An 18801-nucleotide genomic window follows, 5' to 3' on the forward strand; every position below is an offset into this window, starting at 1 on the left:
TCCACACCTGGGAACTGAGGCCACAAGAGCTGTATGTTCCAGTTCCAAAACCATTTTACCAGAGGTGGAAAATCCTGGAAAATCCTGGTTCAGAAAGTAAAAGTCCTCACCCCAGTATGTTGTTCCAGTCACCTGGATTTGCTCATTAGTACAACTCCTCAGCCAGGAGGTAGAACTAAATTGTGAAGCCGGTGAAAGTTCAAAGATGGAAGAAGCACATGGTAGGACTTTTACTTTCTGACACCTGGACTTTCCACTTCTGTATTTTACTACAACCCTGGAATTCAAATCACGGTGCTCAAGGGAACAGAACTGCTGGTTTTCCACCCTCCCCTATCCTTGGAGTCAGGTTTCAATCAGTCTGGCAAATCTGTAGAATTATTTTTTCATTTAATTACGTGGGAAAACAAGAAAATCAGGCCTGGATTTGGGTTCGAGGGCCAGATTTGAATATACATGTACTACCCCGTATAATATTCAGGTAGTGTCTGTATCAGTTACACTCTGTAATCCAGGGGTCTCAAAATTCGGTCCCGTGGGGCTACAGCTGGTTTTTGTGATTTCCTTTCAATCAGCAGCCAATTTAGGCCTTGGAAACAAGGTGTGCAGACTATCTTTAGACAATCACTGACTTAAATGAAGCACTTACAGTATGTGCAGGAACACATCAGGAACCAGCAGACTCCCTGGCCCTCCAGGACTTAAGTTTGCGATCCCTGCTACGGCCATAATCCAGCCCAGGTTTACTTTTCTCCCAGGTAATTAACTGAACAATTAGTGCTACTGATTGCCCAAACTGTCTTCAGACCTGAGTCCATGTTTACCAGGACGTTATGGGCCAGTTAGAGCAGTTGGTAAATAAACGTGACTCATCTCACTGACACTGGGTTCGAGGTGCTACATCTATCTTTCTTTCTCCTTTTATTTCCAGAGCCTTTACACAGCGGCCAGAATTACCCAGAATTCAAAGCCCCGCTCCCTCTATGCCCTCTCAGTATAAGCAAGTTTGATATGACACGTTTGTATTACAATAGACTGGGGGGGGGGGGTGAGAAAGATTCGTATGTAAAACAGCATGTAAAACAGTCCGTTCACAGGAAATAGCAGATGTAAGGGGTGCATGCAGGGTTTAAATATTTCCTAGTATAAAAAAAAAAATTAATAGTGATATTTCTCAGCAATATTAATTTACAAGGGGAAAAAGCGCTGTAAACATTTCTGTTAATAATTTACATCTTCCGGGAAAATTCATTTGATAAGCCCTTTTGCCTCGGATGCAATTTTGCATGTCAGTCGATAAATTAACCAGACGCTCATTCTGTGTCCATTCGTCAAAAGCCATTCGCTGCATCAGAAGTGGCTGATTATCCTGGCTAATGGAGAGACTTGTGATCGGAGGGATGAATGGGGCCCATTACAGGCCATCAACCCCCCGTTTCTCCAAACTGGACCCAGCGCGGGACGGCTACGGCATCGTTTGAAAATCAGACCTTTGAAAATCAGACCTGCCGTCGCCGCCGTTTTTGGGTTACAACAAAACAAGAAAAACAAGAAACGTCGTTCTTTATTCCAGCAGAAGCACCAACAAGTTTTCATGCAAAGATGTGCAAATATGTAAGGGAAAAAAAGATATTAAAAGCATTGTATATACCAAAGCCCAGGGTGCGGCAGTGCATAATTTGTGGAGGAAATGTAGCAGTCTTTAGGATTGTTTTGGTCTTTTGGCAAACCACAATGAAATTTACCGTAATAATATTGAGGATATAATTCAGAATATTGAATTCAGAAGTGTTAAAAAGCTACCACGAAATACAAATTTAAGACGAGTTAGCGTATAGCAGTGCAGCAACACCGCAGATGCAGCAAGAGAAGTGTTTGTCTTTTTTTCCGTTTCACGCGAACAGCGCTATGTCAGATCGGCTTGTAGGACACACCTTGAAATGCCATTGCATGCTGGGAAGATGGAGGAAGAAAGCCGTTTTTCAGGGCGGAAGACTACTGAAGGGGGGGTAAAGTTTATTAAGCATTCTCATCGGGGGGTCCCGATTTCAAAGGCTGCAAATCCGCCAGCTCCAGATTCCGCGTTCCAACACCCATATCTCGCTCTCCAGATGCAGATTTTGTTCCCCTTCCCTTAAATATTTTCTCTGTGGATGAGCCCGGGCCTGATTAATCCCAAACTCCCAGGCTAGGAGTGATCAATGATTTCAGTAATTCGGCTGGCAAAGTGTTTGAGCCTTCTGAAACGGTGCCGCCATGAAGTGTCGTACAGTAGCCTACGTATGCGGTTTGAGAAATGAAAATGACTCATGTTTTAAACATGAATAACATCTTTTCACAAGCCCCCAAAAAGAGGCGGGGGCGGGGGCGGGGGCGGGGGGGAGGATATAGCTACTGTAGCTGTTGCTATGGTGAGGAGCTGTCACAGTGGGCCTTGAGGGGCTATTGATTTGACAGCACCTTTTTTAGAAAATAAAAATTAAGAAAATTAATGGTTCCAGGAACCCAGATTACACTGTTTGCTTGTAAACAAGCACGTTCGTATCATATCTTTGAATCTCCATTTCCAAATCTGCATGTCACCCAAGGCATCATGGGACGTGTCTCATTCTGAAGGTGTTTCCGTTTCTCATTCTGATTCATTAATCCACTTTTAAAAAGTGAAAACACACGCCTTGAATTCTGCACTCCGCATCCTTTTGCTGAAGAGAAAGAGATGAATGTCTTTGCTGAAGGGATAAAGGGACACACACACACACACACACACACACACACACACACTCGTTTCCTCCAGGTTCACTGAGGTTGCTTTAAACCCTGATACCTCTCGGCGCAGCGGTGTCCTTACACGAGGCGTTTATCCAGCCGTTCCGAACGAAACGTGCATCGTCTGAGACAGGACAAATCTCCTCAGGACTGCGAGCTCTGGAGAGGTTTTGTCTCTCATTAGGCAGTACAGCCCGACACTTAGCTACCTGAGTCCCCTCCAGCGGCCGCTCTGAACCAGCTTAGCTGCGGTTCGATGCTCTCAGCATGCTTGTGAGAGAAGAGAGAGTTTGGGTTTTTTTTTTTTTTGGGATGGGCCAAAACTTACAAATAAGTTTGTGGGCGGGGGGGGGGGGGGGTGTTTTTGTAGAACGCCCTTCATTGGAACCTGCTGTTGACTGCTGTTCTCCACAAGGCACACGCCTAAAAGCTTCAACTCTCCTCCTTACTTCCCCAGAATGCCCCCCCACCCCACCCCGAATGGCTTGCAGGGGCCCCTTTTAACTTTGTGATGTCATACTTTCCTGGCTCCCGCCCATTCATTGTTTTGACGCTGAAACGAAACACCAAAAATCCATTATTCCCATGGCGTCGGCCGCTGTTTTGTCCTGGGGGGTGGGGGGTGGGGGGTGGGGGGGGGGGTGTTACAGGAGGTGGGCTTCAGCCTATGACTCACTTATTCCTGAATGCAGATTAGCGTTGCTAATCTCTCATACCCCCCTCTGTTCATTCTGTTGCATCATGTATTGATTTAGAACCAATTCCCTGTTACTGAATTCTACAGCAGTTTTTTTTTTTTTTTTTTTTGCATTACTCACCTCATACCACTTTATTTATTTAAAGGAGATGCTTAGGGATGAAAGGCCAGGATCCTATCTGTGTTGGAGGTCAGCGCACTTATTTCCTGTCTTCGATCAGGGAAGTCACCCTGGTGGATTGCCTGCAGCAGGTTTTTCTAAAACAAGAAGAGATAAAAAACAAGCAATCTATTTATCTGGACTCTAAACCGTGCTCTTTTTTCCCCCCCCAGAACGGGTCACACTGGAAAAATGAATAAGAAAAATATTTTTGTCAGCCTCAGGATACATAGATACGGAGGGAACCCATCAGAGCTGCAGCCTGGCGTTCATACACAGTCTCCCTTTGTGTCCAGATGTGGGTCGAGTAGACTCCAGGTCCCGAAAATTGTTCAAACTCTTCAGACGCTAAAAGAAGGAAAACCCCCTACTGATCCCTGGGAAAATTTTTAATGAAGCATGTTACAGATGAAAACACAAAAGTCGTACACGTGAAGTTTCGATTTGGATATCGGTGGAAGTAGTGTTTGGTGAAAATAGCAGTGAATAGTCAGTCGGAATGTAAGTGGTAAGGTAACGGGTTCACGTACCTGATGGTCTGGGCATGTTGACTACGACTAGGAGTCACAGGTTACCTTTGGGCACTTTTTTTAAATAGTTTTGAGCCATTTAGGTAGCAGTGAAGGAACCCCTGAAGGAGAAAACTGAATGTTCCCCGTAGTTGACTGATGAATAAACTAGCCATGCCTAACCTACGCACAGTAAAATGTCCAGTGTTGATTTAACTCGGACAGTGCCTTTGTCAACTGAGCTAGAGCCCGTATCCCAGGGTTTTGAATACCAAAGCCTGCTGGAGCTACCAGCAACAATTCAGAGGCATTTTTGTGTTTTTGAGGGGGGGGAAAAAAAACCTGAAATCTGAATAAACTTCCTGGTCTCTCCAGCCTTTCTGTGTGTATAATGACAGGGAAAAAAAAAACATTTTATCAGACACGAAAGCTTTATCAGACACAAAAATGCGACCCTCACTGCAACGGGGAATTTCTCTGTGGACCTTTCCAGTTAATCTAGGATTCATCCTGTGGCATTTGAGCTGTTTTATCAATATTGGTGGACTTTTTGAATGGTTGTGACGGAACTTTTCCTGTTAGAATTTTTTTATGACTGGCAGGCCACCCTCCCCCCCCCCTCCCCACTGCCTCCCTCCCATGCCCCCTCCCCACCGCCTCCCTCCCACCCCCCCTCCCCACCGCCTCCCTCCTATGCCTGCACCCCTCAATCTGATGGATCATTTGTGTGGTTCTGCGTGCTTCTTTTCCTCCTTATAGCGTGTTCTGAGTAAAATGAATAGATTTGCGTGAATAAACAGTGTTAAATAATTCCTGCTTAATGTACAGCAGAGGCACCTTTTTTTTGGGGGGGGGGGGGTGAACAGTTTAGGATGAGCCCGAGGGCCCTGACTGATGGGGGCCCTGACTGATGGGGCCCCTCAAAAAATCGTGCCGTAATTGTGCAGGGATGCAGGGGTCACCTACCTGGGGTGCTGGAGCCCAACGTGACATCATCATTTCACGCCAGAATATTCCGCAGGGATTTTACTGGCCCCCCCCGGAGTGCACACTGCACCCCCAGGGCGCACAGTGGTGCGTTTCCAATTATAAAGCAGCACACATCCTCTTTAAATGAGGAGGTGAAGGGACAGTCCCCCCCCCCCCAAGCAGCATTCGCTGGTTAAATCCACCTAATTAAGAGGATTGTGCTTCTCGCCTAAGCCATACTTCTGCCCCTCAGTCTGTGATTTCCATCCCAATTAGACTGCAAATAAATTTAACAGAATTTAAGTGACACTTTGCAAGCAAGAAACAAAATTTGTGTGGACATGAAGTATTTAGTGAATAACACCTTACTAAGATACGTTATGTTGGTTTCTTTTAATTTGTCACCTGTTTGTGTGTATAAAATATTATTTATAACTATATAAATATATATAAATTATAAAGTGACATTTATAATCTTCCCTTGCAAGCCTCCTCTCTTCAACATAGGAACACTGACAGACAAATGGGCTTTGTTCAGCAAATGGTTGTTGTTTTTTTACAGAACATATATGCATATCTCAGGAGTGATGAACAAGCTTCAGGTAAACCTCCCAGGATGCAAAGCGGGGCATAGTTTTCAGCATTGCTCTCTGAGTATTAAAGATAGTGACACTTCAGCCCCTTCTTACAAAGGCAAAGAAAATCAAGATAATCAATTTAAGAGAAAATGAAATGGGAATGAACCGTGATATAGGAGCCCTTCCTGGATTACCTTGTAAAGTTAGAAAAGGCTCAAGGTAAAGTCCAGAAATATACCTTCTACACTATGGATTGTTCAGAGACAGTATTGATCCAATGACTATCAATGAATATCTTCATTGTACTGATGACTCAAATGCATACAGATAACACTTCTGAACCCGTGCCATTGTGTAACGGATATGGGACTGCCCTTTAGAACTGGAGTACACAACAGTACATTGTTAACATGTGGGATGTTTTACGGAACTGGACGCTATTTAAATTTGCGATGGCAAAAAATATTGTGTATTTAAAAAAAACAATATATGTATAATGTAAATTTTAAAAAACAGAAAATGTGAGCCTGCAAACATTTTAATTGGCTCAAGACATACATTATTTATATATATATATATATATATTTTTTTTTTTTTTTAATTATATATATATATATGTGTATATATTCTTGGTCTCATAAAAAATATACAATGTGGTCCAGCTTCCAGCAATGTGCGAGAGCATATTGTAGTGTGTGGGAGCCGCCCGTTCTCCTGGTACATGTGTTCCTTTTTTTTTTTTTTTTCGTCAGTGAAATACTTCCTGCTGTTTTTGTTTTGCAAAAGGCTCCCTGGGTCCTGGCTGGTAGTCCGTGCTGTGGGCTGACCTTGCGTAGAGGCAGTATTGCACTCGATTACCCCAGCATATGGCTCGCCAGCCCACAAGATAGAGAAAGCAAAATAAATTATCAAGAACACTTCAGCTGTGAGAGAAAAATAATGCGACTGCACAACAATGGCATCTTCCGTAACATTTTTTTTTTTAAGTCTCGTTATATCTCAGATAAGTCTGACGAACCTATTCCGTTTCCTTGTCTAACTTTGTGCAGTGTTCATTAATCGCCTAGCGTGCTATCTTCCGTACAGCCGACACCCGTGTCATGGGAGACTAAGCGCTGCTTACGAATGCAGAAATATTTAGAACAGCGGAGGGCGGCGGCATAGCTCCCCGACTCAACCCTGTTGAGACTTTTGGATCACAGACCCAACGCCCATCGCCGCAGCTCACTGCCGCCCGAAATTCACGGCGTTCGACGACGCCGGTTTAATGTGCGCCGGTCTCTATGGTTTCCCTTCAGTCGGCAGCCAGTTCAGGACTGTATGGACCTGTCGGCTCATCTGTGTCTTAAATGAAGCACCTGAGAGTGGTAATGCACTAGATATCAGCACAGGCAGCAGGACTACCCGGTCGATCAATAGGCTGCTTAACTGTTGGCAATGTGAGGGTGGCGAAGACTGAGGAAGTAATGTGTGTGTGCCTGTGTCTGTGTCTGTGGATGTGTGTATGAGTGTGTCTGTGGGTGTGGGTGTGTGTGTGTGTGTGTTCACCACCATTTTGTTCACTTGTTCCATCAATTAATTTTCAGTTAGCAGCCCTGGCAAAAGGGCTTTGGAGCTGCAAATGGACGCCATAGAAAAACAAGCAAGAAGTAATGTCAGGGCACCGTTAATATCAAAGGTGTTGCCCTCGGCAACCCCTTTCGCTGTTGTGAATACCGTGCTCTCAGATAGCACTCAAGTGCACTTCCCCCATTAGGCCACTCCATAGTACCGGCCCCCCTCCCCCCCTCCCCCCCCCCTCCACTCCACACGGATAATGTGTCCTCTGGACTTTTAAAGAGCAGAACTCAGCACTGACACATCTACAGCTCGAAAATGTGACTTTCTGGATGCATAATACACTTAGTTATTCGGGAAATATCGTCACCAAAAAAAAAAACAAGACAGAGATGATAAGGTCCCATTTAAAATGTATGTTTCTGTCAAGAAACTGAGCAGATCTGTCCCACTATTGCTAATGCATTATTAGCATGACAAACTGACTCTTTTCAATGCAGAGGTGACAAGGATAAGCAACAAATAATTACACAGATAAACCCTGAGCATTATATAGATTTTTTTTTTTTTAAACACAATTACACTTCATTGTAATGCAAGTTTTGACAAAGGCATGGACAAGAGTGATAGTGTTTCTACATTAGTAGTATAGCATAAAGTTTACGGAGTGTAACAGAAAGGTCACATGTTCGATTCCCAACTAGGACAGTGCTGTTGTACCCCTTGCATAATTAACCAAAATTGCTTCAGCACATATCCAGCTGATTACTATATTTTGCATGGCATCGATGTAAAGTTGCGTAAGTTGCTGTGGATAGGAGTATCTGCCAAATGCCAAGAATGCATTCGTTTTACAGGACATTGTGTAATGCATACACCACAGCAGCGGTGCGCAACAAGGGCTGAACCCGTTTAGGGATTCTGCTCCAACTTCTGCTCTTGATTATTTCACTAGCTCAATCGTATTTCGACATCTCAACATCTGTATAAACACCCAGCTACGGCCGCGGACTGCAAGTGCAACCTAAAGATGTTGCTGTGGCTCGTGGAAAGGAGTTAACCAGCGTAGCTTGTATAGCGGTCAGTAAACGGAAGCGAAGATAATTGGTTGGAACAAAAAACCGGCAACGTGGATCGGCCTCTCCAGGACTGGAGGTATGGACCCTGGCATCACACGCTACTGTGCCTCTCCCCTTGTCAGAGGCAAGCAGTAACAATGGGGTACATAGTAATTGGGGGGGGGGGGGGGGGGTGTCAGAGCTCTGACAAGCAAAGCCAAATAATGGCCAGGCTGCCCTCACTGTCAGAACCCCCCTTCACCCCCCCCCCCCCCCCCACCCCCCTCCCCTCTCCCCTCCCCTCCTCTCGCCCGAGTTCTCAGCCGCCAAGAGTTTCTCAGAATTCCAACAACGGACGTCAGGTCAACCGGATCCGCACAGTAAATTCACCTTCAGCGCGCGCCAGGGCAGGGATCTCAAACTCCCGTCTCGCTTCTCGCCTCAGCGACACACGCCTCGTTTACAAGGCCCTAATTGGCTGCTGATTGGAAGAAGAAGAAAAAAGAAAAAAAACCCTGCAGACCCTGCAGTCCACCGGGACCGGGGTTTGATATTCCTGCTCTAGAGACAAGAGCATCTGAGGTCAAGAGGACCAGCTCGCTAGCTTCTCAACGCTACGGAACCGAGTAAGTCAGTCGGGGGAAGAGACGCGGTGTGAATCTTGATGTTGCTCTGCAGCAAAACAGAAGGGAGAATGTGTCTGTGCTGCGGTCCCTACAGGTTCAACTCTCTCTAAAAATTTTTTTTTTTAAAAACCGTTTAACTTTGAGGAAAATTAAACTGATGCACATATACATACAACATCAATTATTTATTTTCTTTGTAATTAAAGCTTTGACAGTCACAGTGTATAGCCAGCGCCCTGTAGTCTCAGAATTACTTTTCAAAAAAGCTTCTAAACATTTGGACCCCCTGCACGGGTCACCCCCCCCCCCCCCCCCCACCTGGGGTGACCCGCGCAGGGTCCGCTAAAGCAGCGGCCCAGGAAGACTGAGAGAGGAGGAGCATGTCCGTCCTGAGAGCGTAGCGCGGGGGGGGGGGGGGGGGCAAAGGGGACGAACTGCATTAAAAAGATGACATCATGATGACGTTTGTCAAATGCCTGCTGTCAAACCCCACCCTGGATGATAAATTGCCCCCCCCAGTATGCAGACACACATGCAAACACACACGTATGCATGCACACAGAGGCAAACACACACACACACACGTACACATGCATGCAGGCACACCTGCCTGCACATATATGCACACACACACAAATACACACATATACATGCACACACACACATACACAAGACACACACACACGCACACAGACGTAAATATACACAAACTCACACATGCGTACATATACATGCACACACACACACACACACACAAATACTGTGAGCAGTTGCTTTCTGCACAGTTGACTGTCGTCACACAGCCCCATCCTGGAACAGCTGTACACCTCCAGCCCTCCAAGGTGACCAGTTCTCCAGGGGCTTGTTTTCAGCTCATAACTGGAGCTATTGTGTAGACAGGAAGTCAGTTTCCAATTAATGTACAGGTCTGCAAGCATCCAAGAATGAGGCAAGGAGGAAAGACAAAGGCGTCTGTTTTCCACTGAAAGACTGAAGCTAACCCTCTGAGCCCTCCAAGCCCAAGGCACACAAAAAACAAACAACAAAAAAAGTTTTTAAAGTTTAACAGAATGTTTTCTCCCCTACAGACCTGGGCCATGGCTGATTTGAACGAAACTATTCTATCATTTGCATCTTCATTAAAAACACCATCAACGCAACAAAACTTTCTTTTCAGATTTCAAATGAAGTGAAACAAGTCCCCCACTCGCTCAGAAGTGGCACTTGTCTACTTTCTCCCAAAAAAAAAAAAAATGCAATTATAATTTGATTACAAATCGTTGCTGTAGCCTTTTGCCTCACGCCAAATGCAACAAACGAACGAAAAATCGTTCTTGCCGTTTCACCTTTTATCGCAGGCTGACGGAGCACTGAAGTGTTGAAACGGCTTGTAAATTCTCTTGCGTGCGCTCGACCGTAACACAAACACAATCACGCACAATCGCACAGTGCCCGCCCAAAGGATCGAGTCTAATTTTGTCAAACAATGCGTGGAAGGCAGCACTGTTGCAACGCATTAACGGAAGTCAACAGGAACAGTCCTCTGGTTCCAACAGTTCCATTTGAGACAAGTGAACCAGAAAAAACGGCGGTGTGGGGGTAGGGGACAGGTGACTGTGGCAGATCACAGATTATGCCATGGGGGGTTTCTTTGTCATTGTATTTATAAACATTGAGGCAGTATCAGGATATCTAGGGGGCACCATTTGTGTTGGAAGAGGATGCATCAGCATTAAATGCTGCCTTATCCAGTGTCAGTTCAAATTGGGTTTCTTCTGCCTTAAGAATCTCTTGTCATACGTTCCAGAGCTCCCTCGTTTAAAAATATATTTTTAGTTGAGAACTGAAAGGTTAAACTCAGGCCTACACAAAATTATTTCCTACAACAAACGCATATTGGACAGCTGTTACATAACTCAACGTCCTGATCTTGATTTTATCAACGCGTTGACAACGTGTAATGCCACAGAGCTGAACATCTAGGTCGTGGAATCGCATCTGGATCAAAGATGCATATGACAAGCGTTCACATTTTGGAACATCCTATCCCGCCCACCACAGGAAAACCATGACAACCCCCCGAGACTCTGTGTCTCGTTTTCGTACAGTGACGATAATAAACGTTGAAAATTAGGAAGACACTGAAGAAATTAGCAATGTAAAGATGCCGGATTAAAAATAATATTCAGATACTATCAGAACATTAACATCCGCATCAGCGTCTCGTTATTTGGCTTAGGCCTATAATTAAAATAACTACCGTCTTTAAAAAAAGGTTTAAAAAATATAGAAAATCAGTGGAAGCCAAAGAAAAAGGAGAAAAAGGAGAAGCGTCGTGTGCCGCTGTGGCTGGTAGTGCGTGAGAGTGTACTGAGACCGGGAGGGGAAGTGCCTCAGTCAGTACATTGATGCAACTTTGGCTTTTTGTCAAACGACAAACGCGGGCCTTCTTCCTCAATCCCCACCGCACTTCCTCTTGCACGCTTCTAACAAACTAACCATGTGCGACGATCCGTTTACTTTTGGCGTGCTCGAGTTTTAGGACCGCCCATCCGGTTTATCGCAGCTAACAACCGTCCCTTCCTTCATTAAAAAAAAATAAAAAATAAAAAACTTCCCCTGAACCTTAATGTTGGTTCGGTCTCACAATTTAGAAAGAAAACAGCTCAGTGCTCGGGTGCCTGCTTTTTTTCCCTGATATGGGAAAATTCACAAACACGTTTTTTGGAACAGACTGCAACAGACCTGGGGCGGGGGGGGCTGTGTATGAATGTTTTCGTTCTAATCACAACTGCAATCGCATAATTAACTGAGTGAAATGTGTACCAGTGTTGGCAGTTAGAGAGCCGCGGCGTGTCAGCAAAACCGACACCAAGACAGTCGGAGTCTCCCGTCCTCACCGCTCCCGCTCCAACTTGGATTATGCAGGGAAATCGCGAGCCAGTTCACCGCATCGGCAGTTTGCGGACAGCTGTGCTTCTTCAAATCGTTTAAATGTAAAGAAATATCAATCCTCACTGAATCCAAAAAATAATTTAAAGGAGATGGGGTGGGGGGGTATTCTCTTTTCAAAGGACTGAGCACCTCATACAAAACCAGGCCCTCCGAGGAGCGCATCTCACAGCCTAAAGAAATCCGCTTGGGTCGATATGAGAGCGAAGAACCAAGGGCTTCGAGGAAATTAGGAGCCGCTCATGTGCAGATTGATTTTCCCCATCCGTGGTCCAACATCACACACGCACGGACAATCTATACTTTAAAAGCCCATTCCCTCTGGGTTGTACAATAACAAAAAAAAAAAAAGAAAATCTTATTTCTGCCGTTCCCGTGATGTTACATGAATCCAAGTAGCCTGGGAAGATCAAAAGAATGCAATTTCCCCAAAAACAAGGCTCACTGCACACTGCTTAGGCAGTCTCGCTCCCAACGCGATGAACTGCAGCGAGATAACAGGCAATTGCCTGTTCCTTTTTCGGGCTTAAAACAGAAGCATTTTACTCCATAAAACCGAAAATATACAGCCCATTAAACAGCCACACTGGATTACAGGGTTATAGCAGGAATACGTTTGTTTCAGAGAAGTGTAAATCGAGCAGATACAGTGCACCTGGTATTCAACAAAAAATACTCAATTTCTATAATCTTCGAACATTTCATAACTGTTTCTACGCCAATGTAAAAACTTATTCACAATTTGAAAAGAAATCGTCGTCTGCAAATCCAAGCAGAAAAACAAACAAAAAAATCTAACCAAGGTCAGACAAATTAAAAATGTTCCTTTTAACTTTGAAAATAATGTTAGAGCAAATAGCTCTGCGTGACACTGAAACTCAAGCTTGTTAAACGTACCCAGAATGTTAGTCCGAAATAGTCCCTTTGCGCTGCATTTTCATTTTGGATATCACCGCAAAACCCCAATTCTAGCATTCGGTGGGGAGAGGGCCCCATCTTCTGTTGCAGAATGGCAAGTACAACAGAAGTGAGCTTCACCAGGGATCCTATTTGAGAGGTTGGAAGAGACTGGGGTGCGTAGGAACAGGACCACCTTAAAGCTGCGAGCCACCGTTTGAACGATGTGCTTCATTATATCTGAACTACCTTTACAGTTTCAAATTACATTCACACTTATTCTGCTTCATCCATTTATACTACCAGAAGTAAAGGGACCAATTGTAGCCGCAAAGGATTTTATGGGGGAGATGGGGGGCATTTTGAGTAATGGCTGTTCTCCATCCATGAACCTCAGTTACAATATCTCAGCCTTAAAAAGCCCATCCACCGGCTTAGTCTAGCTAAGGAGACAGGAAGAGTTTTGGGAACAACTCTCCCAAAAACAAACAATCCACCCACCTGGCCAAACTACACCCACTCACCCACTCACCCCCCTCTCACCCACAGACCTGATAGGTTTGAAATCTTGGAGCAACACTGCTTTTGTTCAAAAAATGTGTTTATTCAGTATCTCTTTTTAAAAAAAGTGCTTTGTGCATCAAGTTTATAAATAGTGTTGATGGAGGAAAGTGCTTCCATTTCATTGGTTGTTGGTGCTTCAGTGAGAATCAGTACCTGGTGTCTCGTCTGTGCGTACCTGAGAGAAGTAAAAAGATTTTTAAAATTTTAAATTAAACAGCTTTACATTCCAGAAAACTGTACAAGGGCAAAATGCTGCAAGGAACGATTAAAAACAATGACCCATCTGCCAACAGCCCACTACAGTCCTTAAAAGCACTTTAAACCTTTGGACACGAGGAGAAGACGACCAATCTACAGCAGCCATTGAATTACTATAAAATGTAATGTGGCCACAGACCACAACGAGAGAAGCACGATTTCCCCATGACCACATCTAATGCTGCTCTGCTAAAATTTACAACACGGCCCAGGCTCCTGTCCAAAGTTTGACATTTTAATTAAAGGGTAAACAAAAAAAAAAAACAAAAAAAAAGCCGGTTTGCCGATGACAAGACAGCTGTTTCTACTAAATATCTTGACTGAAGACTGTGATAGGCTAATAAGCTGAATCAAGGGTAGTGCAGGGCTAAAACTACAAACCTGAACACCTCCACCTCCACCCCCCCCCGGTTTACACTTAAAATTTGTGAACAAACCCCTCGCCAACCGACCTTTGGTCCAACTTGACCTGGTGTAGTATCCTTCAATAGGTTCAACAAAATCAGGGTTCAGTGGCCGCTGAGCAATAGTCTTGTTTGACATCTTGCACTGCTGCCTCTCTGTAGAGATAAACGAGTCATAATCCCAGGCACTAAAAATCACCCCCCCCCCCCTCCCCAACAAGTTAAAAGGCTACTCTAAAGAAGCACAGTTCTAGATATTACACAAGAGCCCAATCCACCTCACCCCACCCATTTCACAAACTCGGTGCCGATTTAAATAAAATGAATGAAAAGGACAGCATATGGTATCAGCATTTAAGAACAGGGCATGCAAAGCAAGAGTAAGTAGAACAAACTATTCTGAATATAAAACTAAACAATGAAGGTGCGAGTCTAAACGAAAAGATACACCCCCACCCCTCACCTTGCATCTGAGCAAGCACCTTCTTTGGCTTGTTCACGTTCCTCTGCCTCGATCCGTTCTCACAGCTGTCTCTGTCATGAACAGCCACGGTGCCCCTCCATGACCTCTCTTGAAGATTAAAAAAAATAAATAAATAAAAATCCATCACCTTCCATATTGGATAGGCACCTGCATTTGGGCTAAATTTTTTTACTAAATATGAAAGTTTAGGACACAGTATTCATGTGTGCAATCAAAACAGCAAAGCCTTAACATGTACAAATACTTCCTATCTGGTTAACTGTGAAACAGTAAAAAGCAGAAACCGTTAAAAAAAAAAAAAAAAAAAAAAAAAAAAAAAAAAAACATTAAAAATTAAAAAAACGAAACTAATTTGTACACTTTATGCTAAAAATCTTGTTGCCTTGATAAAATTTCTTCCTCTTGTAGGAGCTGCCTTTACAATCAAGGCCAAGGACTCTAAACTGATGGTCAGTTAGGAGACTCTCCCCCGTGAACATCTCAGGAATTTTTGGTGTGCTTGGATTCAGGACAGAAAACTGAACAAGATGGTAGTTTGCAGATTTAGCAAAATCACACGACAGCCCGCAATGAGGGCCCAAATGCAAAGTTGTAAACTGCAATAAGCAGTCAGGGGCACCTACATTAAAACAGCCATGCATGACAGCCGCCCCCTGCCGCCGCCCGCCCCCCCCTCCCCAAATTGTTAAGAGGGGAACTTTCCTTTTGAATTTCAACAGTCCTACAGTACTCAGATACAGCACAGTATATACAGCACATCTTGAAGCAAATCAAGGAAATGGAAACAGAATTGGATCAGGGCAATACACAGCGTGACATCCAATAGCGTAAAGTCTGGAAGCTCCCTACCGGTCTGCAGTTTCTGCGTGAGGCACCGCTGCTCCGTGGTCTTAAGCCTCTCCGTGACGGGGGCCGCGATCTCGCCGCTGTCCTTGGCGGCGTCTGTGGCGGCGGGGTGGCCCCGCCTCGGCGCGTCCCGGCTGGGGCCCCGCTGGGGCTCCTCGCAGGAGCAGTTGAGCTCCCGGAGCTTGGAGCACTGCGCCGCGGAGCACGACTCCACGTGTCTGCGGGAGGGGGCCGGGCGGCGGCCACCGTCGTCTTCGGCGGCGGGGACGGGGACGCCGGCGCCGGCCCTCCCGCGCTCCCCCCCGCCCGGCTGCTTTGGGGCACCGGGGTGGGCCCTGTTCTCCACCGCCTCGTCCTCCACCTCGCCCTCCTCCGTGTTTCGGACCGGGACCTCCGGGCCACGCCTCTTCCTGACGGGCCTCGCCCCGCAGAAACCGCAGGCCAGGCAGGTCTGCCCCGTCGGGGAACCGCCAGGGGACGGGGGCGGGGGCGGGGACACCCGGTGCCTTTTCACAGTCGGGCCCGCCGCGGGTTTGAGGCTGGCGGGAACGTTCCGTCTGCCCAAACAGCCGGCGCAGTTCTGCGGCCCCTCGTCGCCCGGGGCGAGGGCGCTCCTGCCCCTCTCCCTCCTCTCCAGCTTCGGGGCGCGCCTGTGCTTCTCCTCCCGTTTTTTTGGAGCGGCCGGCACCGCGACCGCGCGCTGACCGCTCGACTTCTTTTCGGACTTTTTCCTGGCGACCAGCGGATCAGCCGGATTGCCCATGATGCTCAGCTGCTCCTGGACGTGCAGGGGCAGCTTGCTGTAGTAGTACACGTTCCCGAAATCGGCCAGCCAGCTAGCTGAGGGGAGGTAGGGGGGCAGGGAGTCCACGGAGGACACGGACTCCCGCTGGCCCCCGCCCTGCACGACGGCCACTTCCTGGCTGATCTCCAGGGCGGGGGCGGCCTCCGATTGGCTGGCGCTGGTTTCCACGGGAACCTCCGCGGCGATCTTCTCGGGCTGCATGAAGCCCTGCTGGATCATCCACTCGGCGGACGGGACGTAGGGCATCAGCGACTCCACGGACCACACCGACTCCTCCAGGTTGCGCAGGTCGTCCAGGTATTGCATCTCGAAGGGCAGCCGGAGGATTTTGAAGTGGACGTTCTTCGCGGGGTTGGCGGGGCAGTCGTCGACGGGGCCCTCGTGGTCCCTCTCTGCGTCGCCTAGCGACTCGGACGCGCCGCAGGCTGGCGTCACCTCTCCGCCCGCCGGGTCTGCTGCCGGCGGTCCGGTCAGAGTCGCGCACTCGCGGGGTGGGGTCGGAAGGTCCTCGCCCCGGGACGGCGACCCGCCCATCAGGAGGATGTCGGGGTACGAGGCGACGCACTGCTCCTCCGGGGCGGGGCAGGACGGGTCCCGGGAGACCACGTCCCCCTCGTGGGCGGACGAGCGGTACAGCGGGATGACCCCCTCGGCCGAGCTGACCGACCAGACGTCGCAGCGCACCAGGTCGCCACCGGGGGCGGCGGCCGCCACGGACAGCGACTCGGCGGTGGTCTCGTGGGAGCGGATTATCTTCAGCCCCGACGGGGAGGCCTCGCACTCGATCTGCACCTCCTCCGACCGGCAGGTGTAGCCACCCATGGGCGTGGCCGGCCCGTCCGGCACCGGCGGGGGCGTGGCCTCCGGATTCGGGCGCTCTGGCTTTCCGCAGCAGGTGCTCTGGGAGTGAGCGGAGGCGTTGGCGCAGCTGCTACCTCGGCCCGAGTCGGACCCCGCCAGCGGGTCGCTCCCCGGGCAGGGGTCGGAGTCGCGGGACCCGGACCGGGACAGGGGCGGGGGCTCGGTCTGCACCTCCGAGTTCGCGGTCTCCCTGGGGGCGCCGTTCTGCTGGTAGCGGAACCGCCGGGCGTGGTAGGCCACGGTCGGCGGGAAGTGGGGGTTGACCATCCGCCTGTAGTCCGCCAGGTGCAGCTGCGCCTGGGGGACTATGTACCCGGGCGCCTCCATGTACGGGTTGGGCTGGAACGGGGGCATAACCATGCCGTAACCTTCAACGCAGGAGGAAACGTGTCAGACTTGTGCAAATTAAAACAATCAAGTTACAAAGAAAAGAAAAACCAAGTCTTATTCAGCTGGATACAGGACAAAGTTCACCACAGTGCAGGTCTTACTAGCATACTGAGAAGGGGACAGGTATGGTTTTTATATTTCCCAGTGCCCAGCAGAGACAGATCTGCCATTCGCACTATAGACATCACGCTTCTTGCTTAAGGAACTTGAACGTGTTACATTTGAACCAATCGGCAGTGCGACCATCGATTACAAACTTCTTCAAATACCCGAATAAAAACAAACAAATAGCGAATAAGATGGTAGTTGGTAAAATACAGAAATTTTAGCGATTCAGACAAATAAGTTTAAAAATAACTGGCCGATTCCCACAACTGGAAGCCACCCACCGCCAAACTTTACAAACAAACCGCAACGTTTCAAATACACAAACGGAGGGAAGCCGCTGCAATTTGGTAGCTAAATTCAAATCGTCATTAAGCCGGTAAAGCACATTCAGCGTTCAAGTGACCCAGGCTCAGACTGATACAGCGCCAGAGACCATTTCTAACTTCAAAAGGTGCGCTGCACTCACGCGAAAGCGCGCAGGAAAGGAGGCTTGGCAGGGTATAGGCAAAAATGGGCGTGAGACTTCCTTACCCAGACCGGGGAAGCCGCAGTATGGGTTGTACGGCATGGGCATGGGCCACTGGTACGGGTAGAAGGGCTGGGAAGGCTGTACGAAGAAGAATGGTCGGGGGTGAGGTTGGAGAGGGTGCGGGTGCGGTTCCTCAGGCTGCGACCGGTAAGTCCCCTGTGCAGAGCTCTGGGGTCCGCTTGTCGGCCGCGGTGCGCTAGTTGGAGGAGCGCCATGTTGGCCGTGGGGTCCGGTTCCGAAAGCGTGTCGAGTAGCCGCCATATCTGCAAAAGAGAATGGGAGAGATACAAAACATAAGCAGATGCAACATTTCTGTAATGATTTCCCCCCGCCTGCCATTAAAGGTTTCGTGAGGTTAAATACTGCGATATTCACATCGTGATGAGATACGAATGGCTTACTAAAAGTAAAATTAGTCACAAGGCCTGGTTGTTTCAATACATTTGGTTTATAAATCTTAATTAAATTCTTCGTTAAATAAAGGATCAAATGGTCTAGACTTATGAAACACAGCTATATACTTAAGCCGAGAGTCGCAAATCACAAATACACTTTAGACAGTAGCCTACGGAAACATTAATCGTAAACATTAGACACAAATTCTTCGAACACAGACCATACAATCGTTTTGAATTTGTCAGGACAAGCTACAGGTAAAATACGCTTGAGGGGGAAAAATAACGATCTGACGTACGCCTACTTGCAAGAAAGAACTTCAACAGAAAACTGCGCCTATGCGCTCAGCTGACTATAAATAGGTAATTAAGAAAGGAGAGGATTTGA

At 47.4% G+C, this 18801-nt stretch overlaps 1 protein-coding gene across 1 annotated transcript; it reads right to left on the bottom strand.

Moving 5' to 3' along the window:
• Nucleotides 1–13349: 13349 nt before the first annotated feature.
• buc2l (bucky ball 2-like) lies at nt 13350–18801 on the bottom strand. The gene is made up of 6 exons (XM_035414673.1): nt 18713–18801; nt 18021–18281; nt 15329–17359; nt 14459–14566; nt 14044–14151; nt 13350–13508 (listed from the first exon to the last, which is right to left on the bottom strand). Exons 2-6 carry the CDS (start codon nt 18277–18279, stop codon nt 13480–13482), a joined length of 2535 nt encoding a protein of 844 aa, XP_035270564.1. The 5' UTR covers nt 18280–18281; nt 18713–18801; the 3' UTR covers nt 13350–13479.

This window comes from Anguilla anguilla, chromosome 4 (genome assembly GCF_013347855.1).
Source record: "Anguilla anguilla isolate fAngAng1 chromosome 4, fAngAng1.pri, whole genome shotgun sequence".
Classification (NCBI taxonomy): Eukaryota; Metazoa; Chordata; class Actinopteri; order Anguilliformes; family Anguillidae; genus Anguilla; species Anguilla anguilla.